At 40.8% G+C, this 24,790-nt stretch overlaps 2 protein-coding genes across 6 annotated transcripts in view; one reads left to right on the top strand and one right to left on the bottom strand.

The window, feature by feature from the left end:
* Positions 1–21,696, bottom strand: part of RTN4IP1 (reticulon 4 interacting protein 1) — a 49,225-nt gene extending 27,529 nt beyond the window's left edge. For 4 of the 5 annotated variants that reach the window (XM_082633945.1, XM_082633946.1, XM_082633947.1 and 1 more), the window contains exons 1-5: positions 21,013–21,696; positions 16,785–16,936; positions 15,695–15,763; positions 14,664–14,788; positions 559–607 (exon numbers count right to left, since the gene is read on the bottom strand). In XM_082633945.1, coding sequence (XP_082490071.1) covers positions 559–607; positions 14,664–14,788; positions 15,695–15,763; positions 16,785–16,936; positions 21,013–21,286 — 669 coding nt within the window. In that variant the 5' untranslated portion in view covers positions 21,287–21,696. Of the gene's footprint in view, positions 1–558; positions 608–14,663; positions 14,789–15,694; positions 15,764–16,784; positions 16,937–20,941; positions 20,969–21,012 lie in introns of those variants that run through there. The other variant, XM_082633949.1, reaches the window with a different exon arrangement.
* A 108-nt stretch (positions 21,697–21,804) lies between these two features.
* QRSL1 (glutaminyl-tRNA amidotransferase subunit QRSL1) overlaps positions 21,805–24,790 on the top strand; it is a 31,718-nt gene continuing 28,732 nt past the window's right edge. Inside the window, exon 1 of the mRNA XM_082633939.1 lies at positions 21,805–21,924. Within this exon, the coding sequence (XP_082490065.1) occupies positions 21,901–21,924 (24 nt within the window). The 5' untranslated portion in view covers positions 21,805–21,900. The remainder of the gene's footprint in view (positions 21,925–24,790) is intronic.

The raw sequence follows: 24,790 nt of genomic DNA, 5'->3' as shown, positions 1-24,790 counted from the left end.
TTACTGTAGTTTTATAAGTAAGTTTTAAATTAGAGAAGTGTGAGTCCTCCAATTTTGTTCTTTTTCAAGATTGTTTGGCAATTTGGGGTCCCTTGCAATTCCGTATACATTTTAGGTTCAGCTTGCCCATTTATGCAAAAAAAAAAGGCAGCTGCCATTTTGATAAGACTGCACTGAATCTGTAGAGCACGTTGGGGGAGTACTGTCGTTTTTATACAGCATTTTGGCTATTGCATTTCTCTATATAGTTTAGAACCAGCTTATCAATTTCTACAGAATTGCAAACTTCCATCCACTTTCACTGCCCATGGTCTTCCTCCTTAAAAGCTTTCCTATATTTGTTATATAGGACAGCCACAAACTCACTCATATATTAAACCACTGGAAAGGTTAATACTTCCTTCTACATTAGAAAGTTTCCTTCTTAGAAGAGCAAGCTGAAATCACAATGAATGTAATTTCTCTCACCTTTCAAGGAAAAATAGTTCACAATATATAAATTTATAAATTCATGAAAATAATAATCTTCCTATTCACAAGATAAAGAAATTGTCTTACCTGTATAGCAAAAGTACCAACTCCGCCTGAAGCACCCAAGATTAAAACACTGCAATGCAAAAAAACTATAACTAATGAAAATATTAAGCCAACGTAACTGGATAAACAAACAAGACGTTTTCAACATGTAACTGGCTCAAAGATAATCCCCAAAGCAAACAAAGTCATTCAGCTTCCCAAGGTTCTACTACACAAGGAATTGTTAGGTTCACCAAGAACCTATAAGTGCTTAAAGTTAGACAGACTATGAACTCTTTGCCAAGAATACAATATACCAAAAATACCAATGATCTGTATTTTTTAAAGTAGCTCAGATGCTTCTTGGTAACATCTGTCTTACAATTTTTCTAGGCTTAAATTACCATAGCTTTCTCTATAAGAGGGAGCTTTGGGATCCTTTTTAGTGTGTTACAGTATATTCAGTTGCTCTCTAAGAAAAATCACATTCCTGACCACATTCTTGCCAAAGTGGAATAAACGTCTTTTGTTCAGACACGTCCCATCACGCTCACCAGCTTTCATAAATGGAAACCAATCTTATCTTCAATTTGGTTTCTTGTTAAGCAGATGAATCTGTTCTATCAGCACAAACATGCTTGTGCTCCAGGTTTTTACCATGTTTCCTTACTGTATGTAGTCTTTCTGCCACTCTAGACCAAGGATGTGCAGCCTGGAGTTTGTGGATGAGCGCTGGTGAGAGCTGTGAGGGTGTGAACCCTGTGAAATTGTGAACTGACTGAAATAACATGCAAAATTTGGTGAGATCATGCATATGTGCATCAGGAAGAAGAAGGATCCAGACTTATCATCAATTTCCCAAAGAAGGCATGATTCAAAAGAAAATCACTAGTCAAGAATCACTGCTTTACATATTCTCACATTTTATTCTGAATTAAGCTAGAGCTCCAGTGAACTGCCTTCCCCAGACTGCATAGATTCAGGTCCTCAGAAAATTGTTTGTACTGAACTGCACTTTGGTGTTCTGTTACCAGTCTAGGCTGAGAGACATTATAAAAAGTGTCCGTTTGATATCTGACACTACATTAGCTAAGGAGATACTGTTGAGAGAATTCTTCCTGAGAATTCTCTTTATGAGTGCCTACAGGAAAAAAACATTTTTCTGAAGACCAAGTTGGTGGGAGTAGCTATGCTTCTATTTATCTGTCATTGCAAATTGTATAACTGCAGGTTGTGGGTCCCTCTTTGACTTGGCTGCTGGAAAGTGCAGGGAATTTTGTCACCTATCTCAATCAGGTACACCTGGAACATACATTCTGTCTACAATCTTAACCCTAGTTTCATTTTATTTATTTTTTCTCTCTTACCCAAATCACAGAAGGCTGGTTGTCACCCTTTAGATCTTAGAAGTTATTAGTAATATTTGTAAGCCAGCTATTCCCTTTGAAATTACCACCAAATTACCATCAAATGTAATTAAGACAAGTCTTTTTGAAAATGATGTTCCTTTTAGAAGAGTTACTTTTAATTTCATGGAATCATAAATTGTGAAGAATAAAAGAAACTTTAAAGATCAACTCCTCTAAAATCCTTCAATTCACACATTTAATAGCTTTAATGCTTCCTAAATGGGGGCACGGTGGGGGAGGGGAGAAGCACTAAGACTGCTTCACAGATACATCCCAAAATTAGTTCATCCATGGGATTTTTTACCCTCTTATTTTGGCAAATTCTTATAGAAATGTAACTAGTCAAACTCTCATTTAAGTTCTTCACTATCTAATCTTTTTTGCAACTCCGACTTCCTCTATTTCTGGAACAGAACTCTCCACCTGAGCCTCCCTAGTCCCCTCACTTGGAACCCCAAGTCCCATGCACGCTGGCCCATGCCTCAGGCTCTCAAATGCCTTTCACTGCCTGCTGAGGTCTCCCCTTCCCTCAAAGGCTCAAATCCCAGTTTGCCTGTGCAATACCCTAGAGATAGCCCTGAGCCTGATATCCATGCCCGCATTTGGCATTGGACACATTGTTAACTTTCATTCACATGCTTGCTGCCCAGGCCATTCTGCAAGACTCTGAGGACAGAGACCTCATACTACGCCCAGCACCAGCCATACTACCCTGGGTGTAGCAGATGCCAGATCAATGTTGCTTGACTTTAAAAATCATCTAGCGACTTCCCTGGTGGCGCAGCGGTTGAGAATCCCCCTACCAATGCAGGGGACACGGGTTCGATCCCTGGTCCGGGAAGATCCCCCATGCCACAGAGCAACTAAGCCCATGAGCCACAACTACTGAGCCTGTGCTCTAGAGCCCGCAAGCCACAACTACAGAGCCCGAGCGCTGCAACTACTGAAGCCCATGTGCCTAGAGCCCGTGCTCCGCAACAAAGAGAAACCACCGCAATGAGAAGCCCGCACATCACAACAAAGAGTAGCCCCCGCTCGCCGCAACTAGAGAAAGCCCGCGCGCAGCAACAAAGACCCAACGCAGCAAAAAAAATAATAATTAAATAAATAAAAATAATCGAAATCAGCATTATATCCCACAATTAACAACAATTGCTACTACCCCAAATGAGGGAATCACCTGGCTATTTGAAAGACTGCATTAAAATTTCTTCCAATAAAGAAAAGCTTGAAATGAATTTCTAATTCTCACCCTGAGAATTAAGAGGATACCAAATACAATGGCTGCTTAAGGATCCAATGGCCAGACACATCTCCAGCTCATTACTGTCAGTTCATAGCTTCCCCATAACTCTTGATTCAAAGCAGTCTCACTCCTCCATATGAAAAAGCAAAAATGTGTTTCTTGGCAGCGCTTGGTGGAAGAGGGAGTGGTTCTGCATTAGCAGCTTCAGTTCCTGATGGTGCCACTGGACGGCGCCCGCGAGCAAAACAGGCAAGGAGCAAGCCAAAAGAAGTACTACAGACAGCAGGTCAGTTTGTGAAGCAGCCCTGGGGGCACACCATTCATTCTCCGGTCACGCAAACTCCATGTTTTGTTCAGGTTCAACCACGGCCTGTACTTTTCTTTAAACAAAGAAAGTCCCCAAAACGGACAGCAGGCAAATATATTTTTCAAGCCAGCAATAAGTCAGCTGGTCCTCCATGGTTTGAAGCGCTATGGCTGAAGGAACTATTCTTGTACTCTTCAAAGCACTTGCAATACAAAGGGAAAATACTGCTGTTGCTTACCCCCTGTGGCCCTTCCCTTCAGTGCTACATAGTGGGAATACTTTCTACCCAGCTTGCTATAATGGTCGTGAAATATATTCAAACTTCACCGAAGTAGTAGCCTATTTGTAGAGTGAAGAAAGGTGTACTGCTGTATCTTCCATGTATTGCTTATCGGTTTATAAAGAGTAAGGGCCCAGGAAATACTCTCTTTACAAAAAAGCACTATAATTCAAAATTGCCAAGAATTTTAGTCACATTCTTCTCTTACTTCCTAAGTCCACATGCATATCTTCTTCGGCAGTCAGTGGGAACTGCACTGTGGCTGATGTAAAAACATGAGAGAGGGCTTTCCTGGTGGTGCAGTGGTTAAGAATCCACCTGCCAATGCAGGGGACGTGGGTTCAAGCCCTGGTCCGGGAAGATCCCACGTGCTGCGGACCAACTAGTTTCCTTTCCACGACTGAGTCACTTTGTATTTAGCATCTGGGCACCTAAGTCCTCTACAATCACATTTTTCAGTATCACAATCTTTCGAGACAAGGCATCAACACCCTAATTGCCTTACACATAAAAATATATGAAACAGAAAACCATAATTCAAAAAGAGACATGTACCAAAATGTTCATAGCAGCCCTATTTACAATAGCCCGGAGATGGAAACAACCTAAGTGTCCATCATCGGATGAATGGGTAAAGAAGATGTGGCACATATATACAATGGAATATTACTCAGCCATAAAAAGAAATGAAATTGAGCTATTTGTAATGAGGTGGATGGGCCTAGAGTCTGTCATACAGAGTGAAGTAAGTCAGAAAGAGAAAGACAAATACTGTATGCTGACACATATATATGGAATTTAAGAAAAAAAATGTCATGAAGAACCTAGGGGTAAGACAGGAATAAAGACACAGACCTACTAGAGAATGGACTTGAGGATATGGAGAGGGGGAAGGGTAAGCTGTGACAAAGTGAAAGAGCGGCATGGACATATATACACTACCAAACGTAAGGTAGATAGATAGTGGGAAGCAGCCGCATAGCACAGGGAGATCAGCTCGGTGCTTTGTGACCGCCTGGAGGGATGGGATAGGGAGGGTGGGAGGGAGACGCAAAAGGGAGGGGATATGGGAACATATGTATATGTATAACTGATTAAATTTGTTATAAAGCAAAAAAAAAAAAAAAAAAAAAAAAGAATCCACCTGCCAATGCAGGGGACATGGGTTCGAGCCCTGGTCTGTGAAGGTCCCACATGCCGTGGAGCAACTAAGCCCGTGCGCCACAACTGCTGAGCCTGTGCTCTAGAGCCCACGAGCCACAACTGCTGAGCCCATGAACTATAACTACTGAAGCCCGCGTGCCTAGAGCCCGTGCTCCGCAAGAGAAGCCACTGTAATGAGAAGCACGCGCAGTGCAACGAAGAGTAACCTCCTCTCGCCACAACTAGAGAAAGCCTGCGTGCAGCAACAAAGACCCAACGCAGCCAAAAATAAATATAAAATAAATAAATAAATCTTTAAAAAAAAAAAAAAGGGAGGGGGATATGGGAACATATGTATATGTATAACTGATTAAATTTGTTATAAAGCAAAAAAATAAAAAATAAAATAAATAAAATAAAATAAAATTAAAAAAAAAAAATTCTGACTTAGCCAGGGGAGTACAGCCTAAGAAGAAATTTTGGAGGAAAAAAAAAAACTTTCCAGCAAGAAAACACAGCCTCTATTTACTTTCTTTACTGGAATCCACAAAAGGAGAAGCTGTAGTCTAAGGCTACAGGATGGCCAGCAAAATCAGGCCAAGAGACAAAGAAAACAGAATAAATCAGATTTCTGAAAACGGCTTTCCTTCCATCTCTTATCTCATCACCTTATATGACAACAAAATGGTGAAAAGAAGAAAGCAAAAATAAACAAATAAAAAGAACAGATGAAACAGGAATGCAAAAGAGAATGGGAAGATGGCAACCTCCTAAAGGTAATAAATTACTTCAGCAATTCTAGACCCCAAAGTTTTTTAAAGAACAGCTATAAAATAAATTCGTTCAAGGCAAACTTAGGAATTTCTGCTGAGTTCAAAACAATATTCTACAGGGAACTATATTCAATATCCTGTGATAAACCATAATGGAAAAGAGTATGAAAAAGAATGTATATATATATGTATAACTGAGTCATTTTGTTGTACAGCAGTAATTAACACATTGTAATTCAACTATATTTCAATAAAAAATAAATTTAAAAAATATATATATATATGAAACATACTACAAAACAGCAGGCGATCCAAAAGTAGGGAATTGCCTTTCAAATTTCTACATTCTGGCTAAGCCCCAGAAATCTCTGAATGCCAGAGCCAGATATCTAGAGACCTGGGATCTAGTCCCAACTCTCTCATTAACTGAATCTCTAGGCCTCAGATTCATCAGCTATGAAATGATAATCACAGAGGTGTACTCTAGGTGTTAGTGAATGACAATTGGCATTTTCAATCTAATTTAAGCTTATATTTAGTTTCTCCACCTTTCTAACGTAGAAGTATATGACCTTCACGATTCCCCCAGGACCACATATTTGTAAGGGGAAAAAAAAAGTCACAAGAGTACAGTGCCCTTCATTAAGTCCTAATGGCTCCGAAACAAAGCTGATTTAAATACGCTAAATCTTCCATCAGTAGAAATAAATGGTCTTTAAAAGATAAGGATGATGCTGAAAATGTATCAACTCATCTTTTAGTTTCACACACTACTTTTAAATCTGGAGGAAAAATGGGTGAAAGATAGCAAAGCATATCATAATATGCTAAATTTATTCCCTTAAGTGAGAAACTTAATCTGAATAAGGGGAATAGAATTACAAAATAAATCAACCAAACATGACTAAGACAGCCTGCATTTGTGGGTGCCCTTCTTCCACTCCTCCGTAATTCATGCAGACATTCCCCAATTTACAGAAGAGTTCATGTGTAAATTAGTTGTTCAGAACTTTAAACACATTTTCCCATGAAAACAAAGCTATTTATACATCTTGGCAAGATGCCCAGGGTAGCCCTTTAAAAAGGTTTAGTTAACCCATAATGGACCAAGAACCTTATACACAGTATAACGATGGTTCTGGGGAACATGTACTCAGAATTTCAACCCGGGGTACTGGGAACACATCTCCCCAAATGGGAAAGGCAGTGGGAACCATTCCAAGACACTGGTTCCTTCCATCTGGTGCAAAGCAGAGGAAGGAAGACAGAGGGAAGGCTCATTTATGATGGCAACATGAGAATGGATGAGAGAAGTAGCATGGTCAGAGGAGGTTTACCATGGAAGTAACAGGATTCAGGAAGTGCCACCTGAACATACGGCACCTTAGCAGACTGAATATTTTAAGCTGAAGGAATTCGAGAAACAGCATGTGAGGGAAGGACTCTCTGATCTTCTCCCATGAAGCTGGTCATAAGACCCTCGTGTGAGAGGTGTACGCCCTATACCTGGAGGAAAAGAGCACCTTATCTCCAAGATGGGACACAGTGAGGACTCAGAACTAACAGGCCTTGCTAAGTTTTCTCAGTGTGCTACACTTGGCGCATGTGTTTGTCCTATCACGTTTTTTTTCACGACTCTCCACTCTTCATCAAAGCTGGCATAAAAATGTTCGGGTTTAAAAATGGAAACAGGGACTTCCCTGGCGGTCCAGTGGTTAAGACTCTGTGCTTCTAGTGCAGGAGGCACGGGTTCGATCCCTGGTTGGAGAAGTAGGATCCCACATGCCGTGCAGCCAAAAAATTTAAAGAAAAAAAAAAAAGGAAACAGACTTACAGAGAGCAAATAGGTGGTTGCCAGAAGGGAAGGAGACTTGGGCAAAATAGGTGAAGGGGATTAAGAGATAAAAACTTACAGTGATAAAATAAGTAAGTCATATGGGGAGGGGGAAGGATAAGCTGTGACAAAGCGAGAGAGAGGCATGGACATATATACACTACCAAACGTAAGGTAGATAGATAGTGGGAAGCAGCCGCAGAGCACAGGGAGATCAGCTTGGTGCTTTGTGACCGCCTGGAGGGGTGGGATGGGGAGGGTGGGAGGGAGGGAGATGCATGAGGGAAGGGATGTGGGAACAGATGTGTATGTATGACTGATTCACTTTGTTATAAAGCAGAAACTAATAAAAAAAAATTTTTTTTAAAGTAAGTCATGGGGATGTAATATACAGCATAAAGAATACAGTCGATAATACTGTAATAATTTTGTATGGTGAAAGATGGTTACTGGACTTGTGGTGACCGTTTTGTAATACATTTGATTGTCGGATCATGTGTCGTACACTTGAAACTAACATAATACTACATGCCTACTGTACTTCAATTAAAAAAAAATGCTCAGGTTTAACCACTTCTTTGGGTCTTCATTTCCTTATAAAGGCTCCCATGTTGCATAAAACTTACAAACAAATAAATGTGTATGCTTTTCTCTTGTTAATTTATCTGCCTTTTGTTATGGGGGGCCCCAGCCAAGACTTAAAAGAGCAGAGGAAAGACATTTTTCCTCCCCTACAGAGCCAGTGAAGCTTAAGCTTCAGTCCTTCCCACTTACACAAGGCCTGGAGAAGAGCCCCAGCAATGTATCTGAATGGACATGTAAGCAGATAGGGTAGGGGATCCCCAGAGAAAGAGAACCAGGCCGGGCTTTCTTGACAGAAGAGAAGCCATTTTTTGGCCTAAACCATTTTGTAATATAAGCCTGGACACAATGCTTGCCCTTGAACAGGTCTCAGTAATTAACGATCTTAAGGGAACAAAAGAATGCAGAAGTAACTCTTATCAGGCAAGAAAGTCACAATAGCAAAGACATTATGTCAGTTGTAATGACTCCCAGTTCTGTCAGTGATAAAGATTAGCCTGAAGCACTCAACCACCAGAGGAACTGGAACCTAAGGGGTGATGATGTTGCCCTTTTCTGACCCTTGTGACTTCAATCAACTAAAGGCCAAGCCCCTTCATGAATATTCATGTTCTCTTAGCTTAAAATTTACCCAGTTTTGCTGTTTGGAGGAGAGACTGCTTTGGGAAGGAGCCCCAGCGTTCTCCTTACTTGCTGCAAGTGATAATCCTTCCTTCTCCTTATCATTGGCGTGGCTGTGTCTTTTGGTTTGACACCCACCAAGAGGCGAACCGAGTTTTAGGGTAACAGACATATGCTTTTGTAACACTTGCAAAAGTAAGGTATGCTAATGAAGGGTAGAAGAATATGGCACGCCAAAATATACCACTTAGGCATAAGAATTATTCAGAGCTGAAGGCAACTGAGAAGTGGATGTAAGAAATCTCTGTACTCCCCCTATTTGCCTAAAAGCAGGACAGAGGTTTACAAAGGTGCCTGCTTTACTCTTTACCAAGAAGGGCAAAGGTTAATCCCTGGAGATAACTGTAGACCCTTATCAATGGAGAAGGCACCAATTTAAATTTGCGTAACTAACTTTATTCTTGCTTTTCCTGGTAAATTTTCCACAACTGGCCTTCCCTACACTCCTCTGTCTTTTGTCTTGAACTAAAGATGGCATTTTGGCCTGAATTCTAAGCTAACTCTTTGAGTTAACTCATTTTTCCTGGGTATCTCTCGTGTATACGTGAGGTGCACATGTTAAGAAACTTCTGTTTGTTTTTCTCTTGTTTCCCTGTCTTCTATTACAGAGGTCTCGGCAGAGAACTCAGAAGGGTAGGCAGAGAACTCAGAAGGGTAGACGGAAAATTATCTTTCCTCCCTACTAACCACAATCAGTAAAACTGCCACCTCTTTCCACTACTTTCCTCTCCATGATACTTCCTCTCTTGTCAGGTGACACTAGATTTGATTTGGAAATACATCTGCTTTGGGCTTAGTGGGAAATACTGCTGTGGTTCATAGTAATTTCTGAGTACAGTTAAGTTACTACAGGCTGTTCTGGTTTAAGAATGCCTTCCAGGAATATTCCTATTTCCCAACTAAGTCAACACCACAAGGTATCATAACATTTTATTACGATAAGACTGAATATCATGGTACCTAGCACTGGATTATATGAGCAGTGAAAGAGAAGCGAAGTCTGAAATGTACAGAACCAGAAGCTGGTCTGTAGAAAATTCTTCCAATTAAAAGACATGTAAAAACGTACAACGCATCACTGATAAAGTTAATTTGTGATTCAGGACCCACAAAATGGAGGCTGCCCCAGTGGCCCAGCCCATGTCCCAGCCTGCCTCACTGCCAAGGAAACCTAGCACTAATCACCATCCTCCAACTCAGCTTTAGCTCACCTCACCCTAGAAACCAGCACCTGCTAGCCTTATAGGGAAATCAGACCTCCTAGCCAATCACGCCTTGTTTCTGTGTTGCCACTTCTAACGCTGCATAAAACACAGTCTTGCCCAAAATCCCTTGGGAAGAGAGCTCTGCCGCTTGTGGACGGTTTTCCGTTGAATAAAGGATATTAAACTGGTTATTAAATTGTATTATTTTTGTCATTTGACACCACTATAGGGAAGATATCCACAACAAGCTAGTTAATGAAGGTTGTCAACTAAAATGCAAAAGTATTTTTGGGCTTATTCACTGCACAAGGAAACATGAGATGCCCTGGAATCTTGCAACTCGTAAAGAAACTTGGAAGACATTTTTCCAAATCTGACAACAATCCTAAATTTTACATGACATGGACAATAACGATTTGCACAGAAGGGGAGGGAGCAGGGTTTGGGAACAATACCATACTTTGGCTTATGGGAAATGACAGTTAACTGACAGCAGGAATATAGAGAAAGCGTCAGGGTGGTCATCGGTAAGTCTTGTTTTGCACAAGTTGAGTTTCGGCTGCAAAGGGGACACCTAACTGGATGGAACTGAGTAGAGAGAATGGGGTCAGAAACAGGATCTCAAGTTACCAAAATATACAAAGAAACTGGGAGCAGATGGGATAACCCTGGGAGACAGGAAAGATGGAGGGAGACAACGGGAAAACAGGTACAGTGCAAGGGCTGGGGGAGGAAAGGGAGCCTTTAAAAATGCTAAGAACTGGTTCAAAAGGCAAGAAGAAAACTAAAGGAGTTTAGTGTCCCTGAAACCATGGAAAAAGTGAGAGCATAACAAAAGTGGGCAACAGCGCCAGAGACTTCAGAGGTCAAATTGTAAGAACTGAAAAGTATCGTTGGGTTGGCAACTCGGTCGGCTATGACCCGGGTGAGAACACCTGCAGCTGATCGGCAAGGCCGGAAGTGAGGTTACAGTGTGCTGAAGAGTGAACGACTCCTAAACGTCACAAGATAGTTTTCTAGGTGACAGGGGCAACTATCTGTAAAACACAAAGGGCCAGGAAAGAGTTTGCTACTAATTCCTTTAACGGAGCCCTCCCGGAGCTCCCTGGAAAACAGGCCTGGGGTGGAGGCGATTCATCCGCAGCGCACCGGCCAGGCCAGAGCCAGCACCCTTCCTCCCAACCCCAGGATTTCTCCAAGCAAGTAGACCACACGGGTTTCTTTCTCCTTCCCCTTTCCCCTCTCCCCGTACAACCTAGTCAAAGTGCAAATGAAAACCCAAAGTCCCCAGGGGTGGTGGGAGTGCAGAGGGCGGGGGAACAGGTGGGTCGGGTGGGGGAAGGACAGGCAGGCAAGGCAGCTGAAAGAAGGAAGCTGTTGTAATTACCGGTATAAGCATATGGGTGGGGGTGGGGTGGGGGCGGGGGTGGGGCGATACAATGTTTTATGTTTGAGCCTGTCTAATTCTATAAACAGAATTAATCAGACACCTAATTTACAATGATATGACAAAGTGTTATTGTCCTAAAGCCTAATCTCAAAAAAGAAAAAGGGAAAAGCATTCCTAAACCCACTTCATTGAGTTTCAAGTATACACAATTTAAAAGTGAAATTTATTTTGTGGGGGAGGAATGGTTCAATTTCTAACACTTTCTAATACCTCTGTCAAACAGTGAAGTACAACTTCCCAGCAAGAGATGAATTTCAGGCAGAGCATGACACTACCCATAAATATAACCATCAAATAGAACCCTTTTCCAAAAATATCCGGTGTAACCACTTTTTTAAAAAGTTCTATTCATCTTGAGAACCCTAAGTTATCTATGTGTTCCTACGGAATAAATCATGAAGAAACTATGGATGGACTGATAACAGGGAAATCATTTCATTTGACTTTTCTAGTGATACCAGAGCGTGGGCAAAAAAGACACATGACGTCAATATTAAATTATCCCCTTGGTTAACTGATGCTCAGTTGTTACAGAAATATAATTATAGAACAAAGAAGGAAAAGCAAAACACCACTGAGGCCTTAGAAAGCTCTTAATTTCAAAAAGCTGTTTGTTACAAAGAAGTCCTGTAAAATCTTTCAAGGTGGGTGTTTTTGTCATTGTTAGTTTTAGGTTTTTTTAATTAACTGGCTAGAAAAACACTGTTGGTCCTTGATGACAAACACTGATCTGCTTTGTGCAGACTAAAGACTCCCTTAATGCCGAGAGCTAACAGTAAAAGAATAATTATTGCTTAGAGAAGCCAAAATATGCTCCACCAATCACAAAGGATAGTCAAACTGAAAAAAGTCACTTTGGACACCAGAACCTCTGCATTTAAGTTAGTAAAATCCCCCTATAATAGTAATTTCTTCATGTAAAATTATTTTTACAGTATTTTAAGGTGCTCCCATCTCTCATGTGATTCTCACAAATAAGGAGTTGGAGGGACTTCCCTGGTGGTGCAGTGGTTAGGAATCCGCCTGCCAATGCAGGGGACACGGGTTCGAGCCCTGGTCCGGGAAGATCCCACATGCCACGGAGCAACTAAGCCCGTGCGCCACAACTACTGAGCCTGCGCTCTAGAGCCCGCGAGCCACAACTACGGAGCCCACCACAACTACTGAGCCCGCGCGCCTACAGCCTGTGCTCTACAAGAGAAGCCACCGCAACGAGAAGCCTGTGCACCGCAACGAAGAGTAGCCCCCGCTTGCCGCAACTAGAGAAAGCCTGCGCACAGCAACGAAGACCCAACGCAGCCCCCCAAAATTAATTAATTAATTAAAATTTCTAAAAATAAAAATAAAAATAAGGAGTTGGAGAGGAAGGCCATTATTACTACCCATGTGTAATAATTTCGGTAAACAAATTTCCTAGAGCACCAAGGGCCAAGCTCTCACTGCCACTCGGACCAAAGGCATCCTCTGAGTCACCACACGTGTGGGAATGTGACACAAGTCCATGATGTGAGCCAGTGAGGCTGTTTACAGTGGATTTCATTCCAGTGTGGTTAACATGTGGCTAAATCAATGAACTGACCCAACTCAATATAACATATAGATCACTTTTATAAGTATAAAACTTTCCACTTCTCAAAGCTCACCTAACAACCTACATTGTCCTACACTCAGTACCTTGGTGGAAACAGCAAAGAGACCATAAAAAGCATGCATGTGGTCAGCTGATTAGATAGTAGCAGTGTAGAGAGAAGAATCCAGGTCTCTACTTCCCCAGCTCCAAGCCATTACTGCTTAAACAGAAGATAACATAGTACCTACAAAGCCAACGATAAACTGGGAAGACAAGAGATAGATCAGTTTCTAACTCATTTTCTACAGAATACTAAAAAATGTATGCCTGGAGGGCCCGACCCAGCAAAAGGAATGAGAGCTCTCTATCTGGAGTGGTCATGGGGGCACAGAAAGCTGAATGTTTTTAAGGAAAAACAAAACAAAGCATCAATGTCACTGCAGAGCCTACAATAATAATAAACATCTAAAAATCCTGAACACGGTTTTTGCAAGGTTATTAACTAAGGCAAGCCATTAGAAAAATCTACATGATCAAACTGATTTAATGTAAACAAAGTGTGGGACCAAAATGGCAACTTCAAGAATGATAAGGCCCAAAAGCTTAAAAAATAAACAGCGTTGACCTTTAGAATATTTACCTTGAATTCTATGATGAAGGGTAACACCCCATTAGATGAATAGCCTTTATACTGCTTTCAGAAATACAGCTATGAAGCGTTCACTAAATTCAAGGTCTATAATCCAACACATTAAAGGTAAAGTGTAATGTTTCATAACAACAGGAGTATAGATTGATACAGACTTGTTATTTTTCCGGCACAATCTTTAGCAACCAGAAAACAAAATTTGACCTACAGCTCTCTCCCAATCACGGAATGGTTCTGAGGACCTAGTTTTCTCACCAAATAATAAAATCGCCCGTTTTCCCTATGATGCCAACTTTCGGAAACACAAAGAATCCAGTAGTTGCATTGCTAAGAACAGTAGCCACCATGTACTGAGTGCCTTCTGTGTGCCACCACCTGTACCACTGATTTTATATGTGTTATGTCATTTCACCCCTAAAACAAAACTCACAAAAGAGAAGTGTCCAAGTGGGCCACCCAGCTAGAAAGCAGCAGAATCTGAATATGGACTCAAGAACATCTAACACTCACTGTGTTTTTGCAGACTCAGCAAGCACACCTCCAAGTCCTGGAAGCACCAGAACTGCCTAAAGGAGCCTGAGAGAGCGCAGAGCCTAAGAGAACTCAACAATATTCACACCCTTTATATCTGTTTTTCATAGAAACCTTCAAGTGTGAGAGCAACTGCATCATTCTTTAAAATCTGTAAGAAGTCAGTCTTAACCTTTTTAGGAATCTGATGAAAGCTATGGATCTTCTTCCCAGAGATGGACGTACAAAAATTTTGCATCATTTTAGAAGGTTCAGACTCCTAACATCCATCTACGTATTTTTAAAATTCTCAATTGATTGAGCTAAGAATCAACAGAATGAGATTAAAAAAGTACAAACTGGCACAAGAGTTCTTTGGAAATTGTTTTGACTGTTAGCACAACTCTGCTCACGTAAGTGAGCCTAATTTTAATGCTTCTGACAAATGTACTGCAAAGACGTCACCAAAGGAAAGAAGGGAGCTTTAGATGCCACCACTGATACTCACCGTTTTCCTGGGCAATTCTTATCATTCAGGCCACCAATCTTGTTTATGGCAGACCAGGCTGTGAGGGCCACATATGGCAGAGAGGCAGCTTGAGCATGAGTCAGTGATTTGGGCTTGTGAGAGACCTAGATTTGAAGAGAACAGTCAAAAATAAGCAATGACTTGCAAACCTATGAACACAATTAAGTATATCTACCTTCACAGGAATCCAACTATGTTCAGAGGTATAACATTCGGCCAGGTTCAGTGGTTATTGCAAACCCTACTCCAAGATTAGCCCTAAGGAATTTCTCCAAATGACTCAACCTGCCTCGCAGAAGTTCAGTAAGGTTTTATAGGTTACATTATCAGATACCGCTGCTTGATGCTTCATAAAAAGACCACATTCAACAATACCATTAGTCCTAACTATACCCAGAAATAAACCCAAATAAACCTTGAACCCTCATAAATACATTCTCATTTGTTTCTGTGATCAGCTGTTTCCTTTACCCCCATTTACTGGAAGGTAATCTTTCCAGACTTTTTCTAATCTTATCTTTTTTCTAATCTTTTTTCCCTTCCTGCCCTCCCTTCTGTAGGCAATTTCCTTAATATTAACCCCCTTCTTTCGAATTATTAGGCCTCCTGACTGGATTTGATTAGACTCCTGTTTTGAAAGTTATCTGAAACAGCTTGATACTTCCATGCTTGTTTATGATGAATCGGTATGCTCCACTTGGTATATTTGGTTTCAACTATTTATACTGGATAAAACCAAGAAACACAGCAGGGTTTCTAGATCTTGCTCCAAATCCCTGTTCCACAAGACAAAGATAAACGCTTTGGCAGGCAGTGTTATTTAAATGACATCCAATACTTTTTTAGATCTTTTAAAAATTCCTATTCTCTATCTCGGTTCTTTCAAATCTACCCATAAAACTTGAACCTGCTCTCAAAAAAAAAAAAAAAACCTCCAATTATTTCAGAGATATTTGTCAGTCTTTGTTTCTACTTTCCAGTGGCATTTCAGCACAGAACTGGTGAGTTACCTCATTCCCACTGACTACAACAAACTCCGAGAGAGTGCCTTGCTTCCAGGGAGGAACTGCAGCCCAGACCTGAAACACAAACAACTTCGTTAGAAACAGATCTTTTTAAGCCAAAGCTAAACATGAGAGTGTTCCCCAATACGTACGCCACCCTGTGGAAAAAACCACAAGCCAGCAATCCAGCAAATAATAGAGTTATTTTCACATGATATCAATGTATTGTTTAGTATGATTCTAGATTTACCAAGTCAAACCACTTTGGAGGTAGATACCAGTAAATGCTGCTGTATTTACTGGCTACTTAGAGTACCAGTAAGAACACAGTCTCTGGGGCCCGAATCCTGGCTCTACCACTTATTAGCTGTGGGACCTCTTTATAGCTTGATTTCCTCACCTGTAAACTGGGCCTAACTGTACTTACTTCATAGGGATTAAGTGAGTTATTTTATGAAAAACAACTAGAACAGTGCTAGCTATTATTATAAGCTGACTTTAATTTCTTGGTATAAAAGTTCAAAGTGACGGGCTTCCCTGGTGGTGCAGTGGTTGAGAGTCCGCCTGCCGATGCAGGGGACACAGGTTCGTGCCCCGGTCTGGGAAGATCCCACATGCCGCGGAGCGGCTGGGCCCGTGAGCCATGGCCGCTGGGCCTGCGCGTCCAGAGCCTGTGCTCCGCAATGGGAGAGGCCACAACAGTGAGAGGCCGGCGTACCGCAAAAAAAAAAAAAAAAAAAAAAAATTTCAAAGTGACAAGGGACAGGTGATATATCAACCTTTAGCTATTTTAAAACCATCTAACCCATAAGGTAGAAATTGTCATTTAAAGACTTAAAGAGTCCCAATCATATATATCTTAAAGTCTTGCAGTTCTTAAGCACTAGATTGAGAAAAGTTCAAGCACAGCAAGCTATTGTGACAGAACTAGAAACAACAGAAAGAAGAACTGAACCAAGAAAATGAGGGCTCCAGCCAAAGCTCACTATATTTGTTGAAAAGAAGAAAAAAGGTCAATGATATGGAATATATTTCCAAAAGCAGCAGAATTAAATCTGCACATTTTGAGAAGGAATAGTGGAATGTGATAACTCACCTCATCGCCAGGCTTGAAGTACCTCACATCAAGTCCACACTCCATCACCACACCAGACACATCCCGGCCCAGAGTCAGGGGAAACTCTTCTCCTTTGATTTTCATATGTAAAGGATCACGTTTCATATTTAAAGCTGTAGCTCCATAGCCACCTATAAAATACAATTTATTTGTTTCTTCCAAAAGAATGGGATGATTTCAAAACTACTGCAGGGTTACAGGCCAGGTACAATTCTAGATCTTCAAGATGCAGATTATAAAGTAATCAACCTTATAAATTTTTTTTACCATCACACAAGAAAGCATAAAAACAATGAATGTTGTTCCTTCCAAAGAAAATTATTTGGAAAGTCATAATCACTGTTTTTAATTTTTATTTTATACTGGAGTATAGTTGATTCACAATCACTGTTTTTGAAATTCCAATTCTGAAACTGTCTTCAGAACTTTCAGTGTTTCCTTTTATAGGTTTTACTTTGTTCTTTGAAGATGGTTTCTTTGTTAATTTATTCATTCATGGACTTTTTAAACAACAAAGTCATCTGAAGCCAAGTCTGCTGAAGAAGATAATGTTAAAGTTGTCTGGTTAATAAACAAATAAGGCGTGGATATAGTATTTGACACTGACACTGGTCTATGAGTAATTGTCCCTGCCTCACAAAAAATGTTTCTAGAACATCTCTGGGTTAAGTGCAAGGTGCCCAAATGGAAAAGAACCACTTGGCTGCACCAGTTCTGATATGTTAAATCAGGTTGACTGGTTTATTATACATCATTTTATTTTTAAGAACGTTTACATAAATATCAGCTAAACAGAGCTGAAAACATTCCTTTGATCAGTATTTTTTTGGTTCAAATAAATTGGCTATAATATCTATAATAATCCAAAGTAGTTTATTACACAGCTTCAACATATAAAATGGCTTTTCTAAGACACAAAAGTACTCTTGTCATCTCTTCTGCTCGACATCCTTCGAAGAACATTTCTGCTATGTAAGGCTCTCCAAGATAAGCACCCTGCTTACCTTTCTAGTGTCATGTACCACAATTTCTGCTCCAGAATCACTAAACCACTCAGTAAGTCTCCCCTTTTCTCCCACTCATTCTCATTAAATCCTAAGGATGAGGAGAAACCAGCAAAGGATCCTGAGAAGGCTTGGCCAGTGAAAAGGTGTTCAGAAAGCCAAGAGAAGAGGGTCATTTAAAGAAGTCAAATGCTGCTGGTGGGGAAGATCGTTTTTCAAATAAGGTCAAAAGCTGCCAATAGGCTTTTAAAAAACAAAACCCCCCAAACAAACAAACAAAACAAAATACTGGATCCAACGACACAGCAGTCTTTCGTGACCTTCACAGGAGCGGTTGCTGTGGCAATGGGGTGACAGAGAGAATGGGAGTGAGGAATTGGAGACCAGGAGAACATTCAACTCTTTCAAATAGTTTTGCTTACAGAGGAGAGCAGAGAAATGGGGCAGTGGCTGGAGGGGGACTAGTGTGATAGAGGAAGGATTTTTAAGTTTGTTTTTTTTTCTTCCTCTTTAAGAATGGAGAAATTAACAGCAAGCTTGTATGCCAACGGGAATGATCCAGTGGAAAGGAAAAGACTGAAGATGCAGGAGAGAACTGCTGAAACAATGCTCCTGCATTGTGGGTGAGAGGGCATGGGGTCTAGAACCCAGGTGGAGAGCTAGGCTTAGATGACAGCAATGACAGTTAATCCATGCAGCAGGAGGTAGAGGATACAGGGAGAGAGGCTGACAGGAGGGTAGCTTGCAGAAGTTGTTTTTAATAAAAATCAAGACACATGGAAGAAAGTGTTTGAAAGTTGGGAAAGTCCCAGAAAATCTAAGCTGATGGCCACCATGCCAATATTCCACACTTGCCAGCTGGCTGCTTACGAGTGCATTCTATCAGGGGAGAGAAAAACTTCACGTGAATTACTCACAAAAGTCACATTTTACCTTCCTGTCTTACATTCCTTTTCCACTCTCAAACACAATTAAACAATTATTCACTGAAACTCCTATGTGGTGTGATCAACAGAAGCGGGCATTTAGCTATGTCAAATTTTAGCTGCTGTTTCAGAGCTGCAAAAAAAAAAAAAAAAAATCTTCAGTCCTCTCTAAGCTACACAGCCTGCAGGGCAAGCTTGTTTTCTTGGTCACCTCGATATCACCTGAGTAACTCTGGCTCATTGGTACCAGCTAAACTAGCCCCACATCCAGAAACAGCTGGTAGTTAGGAACTGAGAACCTGCTTGGTGACACAACGAATGGGAACCCTTAGGAGCTCTGTCCCATTCTTAGAGGTGACCAGTTTGGTTCAGAGTTGGAGTGGTTTGGGAATCCTAAATCTGCCCTCCGTTTCAAAAGCTTTAATTCCATCTAAAGAAACCAAACTTTGTTGGTATGATGCTGTTGGCTGTATTTTTTTTCTATTTTAGGATTATTCATTAGCCATTTATATGATTTATGATTTTATGTCCAACAATAGTGGACATCTCCAGAAAAACAGCTGGCTTTCATCTTTCAAAATAGACACGTCCTTGTTTTCTTGTCAAGGGAAACAACTGCTCCCTACACTTTACGATCTTATACTCATTATTTTATTTCCCCATATTTCAGGTATCTTCCGCAACGATAATCACACATTCTCCAAAAAGAATTCATGAGCAGGAAATAAAGAGGATAACTTGCAAATAATATTACCCAGTCAAGTCATAAAAAACTAAGATGTCTCAAGAATACTATATGAAAGTAAAATGTGTTATAATATTACATTAAATAGCAGCCAAGAAAGTCCAGATCCAGCCATTCTACTGAAGTTAAAATGTACACAATACAAATTGTGCACGTGCATTCAAAGAAATGAAAAGTTAACAGAACTAAATGAAGACGAAAACCACTTATTTTAGTTTGTAACCTTAAATTAGAATGAAAATATAAAATGATATTAAAAATAATAACTGGATGACAACTACACATGTGAAGCACAGAAACAGGCTACAGTTAACAGGGCATGGGATCTACCTTCAAAGAGCTTATAATCAAGGAAATGAAAAAAACATAATGGTCACTGGGTATAAATCTACCACTTAAAGATAATTCTGATAAAAACTAAATTATCTTCATGCACAATGTAAATGGAATAAACTGAAACAATATGCCCAACTAGTAACAGCAATTATTACTTTAAAGCGAACAAAAAGAATACAAATGTGTATTTCATGAGGCAATCATCATAAAGTCATTTCAATTCCTTCTTAATAGAGCTCTCCAGCTACATTTTGAGTCCAAGTCTTTCCCCAAACTCCCTCCCCACAAAGAAATACGTAACAGTTATTCCTCACATGTCTAGATCAGCACTGTCCAATAGAGATATAATGCAAGCCACATATCTAACTTAAAATTTTCTAGTAGCCACTATAAAAAGAAAGAAGTGAAATTAATGTTAATAACATTTTACTTAATATATCCAAAATATTATCAGGTTAATATGTAATGAACATAAAATTATTAATAAGATATTTTACATTCATTTTTTTCTTACTAAGCCTTTGAAATCTAGTGTATATTTTACACTAACTGTACATCCCAGACTAGCCACATTTCAATTGCTCATTTTTTGTCATTATTTTCCAAAGTTAAAGTAATTCACAAATGGTAATCAATCTTTTCAGCACTATAATAATTACACAAGGAATATAACAGAAAAGTGTATTTTAACTTTGCAGAATGCAACAGCAAAAATGAGGAAAGTACTGTGTCCATATCCTGGCATCCTGTTCTGCTGCTTTGTCCACTGGACCATTAAACAAAGCTGTGATTAGTGGGAGGGAAATAAAAATTACTATGGAAATGCAAACTCTGAACTGATACGAAAACATAAGCATACCTCTAAAACCTGTGATGGACCTCAGAATATCACAAAGTTCCCAGGAGAGTGTACCACAAAGTTAGCTGTGGATACACTTCTCAAGTCCCAATTTACATTTTTAGGTAGTATTGGAAGCAATTCAAACTTATATTTTGTGAAAGATTAAAGCATACCGTGGACATTGCAATTTCAAACATTTTGGAAATAATATCTACTGAGGTACTGTCAAAACCCTAAACAATTCCTTTGTGTTAACCAAAAAAGTGTAGTCAATAACAACTGACCTTTTAAAACTAATCCCTGATGAGACTGAAGAAAAAAAAAAGGTAATTGAGGAATGTCTTTTGAAACTTACTTCTCATATTAACATCTATAGGATTTATACTCGCAGCGTGAACTTTGATAATGACTTCATTTGGATAGTGTATCATTGGTATCATCATGTTCTGAGTAAATCGAAGCACTTCATTACTCCCATATTTATCTATCACCCAAGCGGGCATGACAGTGCTCCTTGGAGAGGTAGTACTAATCTTTCTAACTGAAGGCTTTTGTACAACTTGTCTTCTCCAGAAGCAAACCGCAGTGCATGCATTTCTTCTAAGTACACAGGTCTTCAGAAATCCCATCGTAAACAGTGGTTGAATTGCGTGCCCTAATTAAAAGGCACTTACACTGGATCAAACCCTCACACCTGAATTCGATCAAATTCTGCCAAACACTCTGGCCGGTTTCAAAGTTGAGAATTCAAAAATGAAGTCAGACTGATGAAGCAACTGAAGAAAGAAGAGTAGGTAACTACTCTACTCTTCACATCTGAAATGCTCCAATTAACGTTCCAGTCAGTATTCTGTCCATTCTCCTCCTCCCTTACACCCCCTCCCCTTAAAAACAAAAACAAAACCGCTAGAATCCTGCCCTGTCCCGGGAGCCCGCTGCGGGACAAGCCAACTCCGCTCGCGATCCAGATGTCAGAGAAATTCACACACTTCCAGGCTCCCGCCGCGACCCCCGGAGTCTCCTTGCCACCAGCTCGACTTCCCCGCAGAACTTCCTTAGCGGCGCCAGCCAATCACGTGCAAAGATCATTTTCCTCGGGCTGCAATTCGACCAATCTGAGTACTCGGTGCTGACAGGTTCGCTGGCAAATGGCTGCGCCCATGTAATATCGGCAGCGGCAGCTGACCTTTCTTTTTCCTCCTTGTCACCAGGCCCCTGTGGTGGCGGGTGGGACACGAGGACCATGTTGGGCCGGACCCTCCGAGAAGTGAGTGGAATTGTCTGCTGAGGGCCCAGGGAGGTCGGGAAGATTCGCGGAGTCCTTGTTCACGTGGACGTGGCGTCCCCCGGCCGGCGCGCATCTTGGTCAGCCTCGCCGCCTCCTTCCCTGGAACTTGGTGGGCGATTCGGACCTCCGGTTCCTTAGGCTGTGCTCCTCATATCCATTCAGGAGCTAGGATCTCAGCGGGGGAGGCTTCTGCACCGCCGCGTTGTGGGGTGGAAGGGAACAGTGGCTTCTCTCGATTATTCGTTCGCTCTGTCTGCGTGGGGCCCTGGCCGGTCTCAAAGTGGGCTCCGCCAGATAAGGGGGATTTGGCTGGTCCATGTCAGCCTCTCTTGTCCGCTACACACATCTGATGCAGTCCTCACTGAGAAGCCCGCAAATCTGTCCCTTGCAAAAGCCAAACTAGTGATTCTTAGCTTTTTCCCCCCTGGATATATTCATTCTTCAAGCTTCAGCTACCACCAAGATACCAATGATTCTCTTACCCGTGTCTCCATTAATTGGACATCGTTTTTGAACTCTAGGCTATATTTGTGAATGTCTAATGGACATCTCTTCCAAAACTCCCACAAGAGTTTGATCAATCTAACCAAAGCTGACTTCATCCTTATAACAGAATCACCTCTTGCGTCTCAATCTCCATCATAAAAAACAAACAAAAACCTAATTACGGAATTCTTAATATTCTGTTTTTAGCGGCGCAACTGATATCCCAGTTGCCCTTAGATTCTTCTTCATAGGTCATATCCCGTAAGTCACTAAACCGTGTTAGTTCTCTTTTGAAATTATGTCTGGGATCTGTTCTCTCACTTTATCCCTGCTGTTAGGGCTTTAGTTCAGATCTCCTTGCTTTCTGATCTCGCAACCTGCAGAGCTGTCTGCAGGCCCACTGCTATCAGAATCACCTCGGCCCGCCTTAAAACTACAGCTGTGTCCCACTCAGGAAGGTTAGTATGGTAAGGCCCAGAGTGTATGGTTTAATCTGGGTTCCAGGTGATTCTGCTGATAAGTAGCAATTGAGGACCTACCCCGTCTTCCATCTTCCATTTGTATCTTCACCTGGGAAGTCTTTTTTTTCTTTTTTCAGCTGGCAGCCTTTTAGAAAGCTGTAAATTATGAGAACTTTAAATCCACAGGTTTTAAATAATAAATCGTTATTCCCCTAAATACATTTTTGTTTTACTATCCTAAATTGTATCTTGCCTATACTGTCAGCGAAGAATCCAATTTGTTTTTAAAAATTAAAAAATTTTTAACTCCAAACTTGTTTTAAAATGAAATATAACCTAAAAAAATCTGGTATTTTTTTTTTCTGCCCTTTCCCCCAGCACTACCTTTTTTGTGCCGCCCCTTCCTAATGTCCAGTGAACCACTGTCAGAAACAACTTTTACCTCAAGGGGGAAAAGGGAAGCTGACGCAAGGGTAGTCAGGAAATTGCCTTGGCATGATTACTTTCGTTTAATTACTCTTTTAACAAATATTTATTAATGCCTATTGTGTGGAAAACATTATTTGCTTATTTTCCCAGCCCATAATATATCTTCTGTCCAGTCTGTTTTTTCCATATCATTGTACCAATGCCCCAAATTCTACCAATTAGAGATTAATTAATTTAGTACACATTCTATTTTAAATATGTAAAGATGCCTGGGAAGGTTGAATGATTTATTTATCCATTGTTGTGAATTGTAATAGTTCAATCAGATTTCTCTCCATCACACCCTGGCTGAGATAATCAGTTAAGGAAAGGGAAAATTTTGTGGGGGAGGGGATTGAGGGAGGGGCTGGAAACTATGGCATTTTGAGACAATTTGGGGGGCCTAAATGGAGGCTTAGGGCAGTAGAGGAGCCCTAGGAGGAAGCACTAAAAGGAGGTAAAATGCCAAATAGGAGGTAAAACTGCTACTTGTAAATTTTACCCAGGTACACTCAGTAAGGGGAAAGAGTCTTACTTTCACCTTCCTTTCTTATGGCATGATCCCAGTGTTTCTAGGAACCAGATGCCAGGCTAATATTATTAACCCTAAAGTTATATTAAATGGTTATTGTTATATTAAAGAAAGTTAATTATATATCCAGTAGGCTTCTTGGGGGTCTAGCCTAAGAACATTTAATTACTGTTCTATGAGAAAATAGACCCCAAATTTTAAACAACTCAGTTATTCATTCATTCAATTAACATTTATTAAGCACCTCTGTCTTCCAGACACTAGGGATTAGCATTGAAGACAGAAGTTCCTGCCCTCATGAAGCCTACATTTTTGTGGGGAAGCAGGCATTAAATAAGTTTTTTTGTTTAAGTAAATAATAGAATTTCAGGTAGTGTAGGTGCTATGAAGAAAGGTTAAGCAGGCTACAGCGTGCGAATTAGTTGGGGAGATGGATGTTTCAGATAGAGTGGTCAGGGAAGGTTTAGCTGACTGAGTGGGTGATATTTAGTAGAGACCTGAAGGATGAGAAGGGTGAGCCCTGGGAAGATCTGGGAGAAGGGTGTTCCAGGCAGAGGAAAGAATAGAAGTGCAGTGTCTCTGAAGCAAGAGCAAACTTGATGTGGTCAAGGAATAGCAGGAAGGCCAGCAGACCCAAGAGAACTGAGCGAGAAGAGTAGTGGGAGATGAGGTTATAGAGAAGCAGGAGCCGATTACCTTTCCGGCCATGCTAAGGAGTGTGGATTGTATTCTAAATGTAATGCAAATCCTCTGGGAAGTTGTGAGTCTTTGGACATGATCTGACTTAAAAATTAAAAAGCTCCTGGGGCTTCCCTGGTGGCGCAGTGGTTGGGAGTCCGCCTGCCAATGCAGGGGACACGGGTTCGTGCCCCGGTCCGGGAAGATCCCACATGCCGCG

The sequence above is a fragment of the Mesoplodon mirus genome, assembly GCF_964341445.2.
Source record: "Mesoplodon mirus genome assembly, chromosome: 10".
Lineage (NCBI taxonomy): Eukaryota > Metazoa > Chordata > Mammalia > Artiodactyla > Ziphiidae > Mesoplodon > Mesoplodon mirus.
This window is presented reverse-complemented; position numbering and strand designations above follow the sequence as displayed.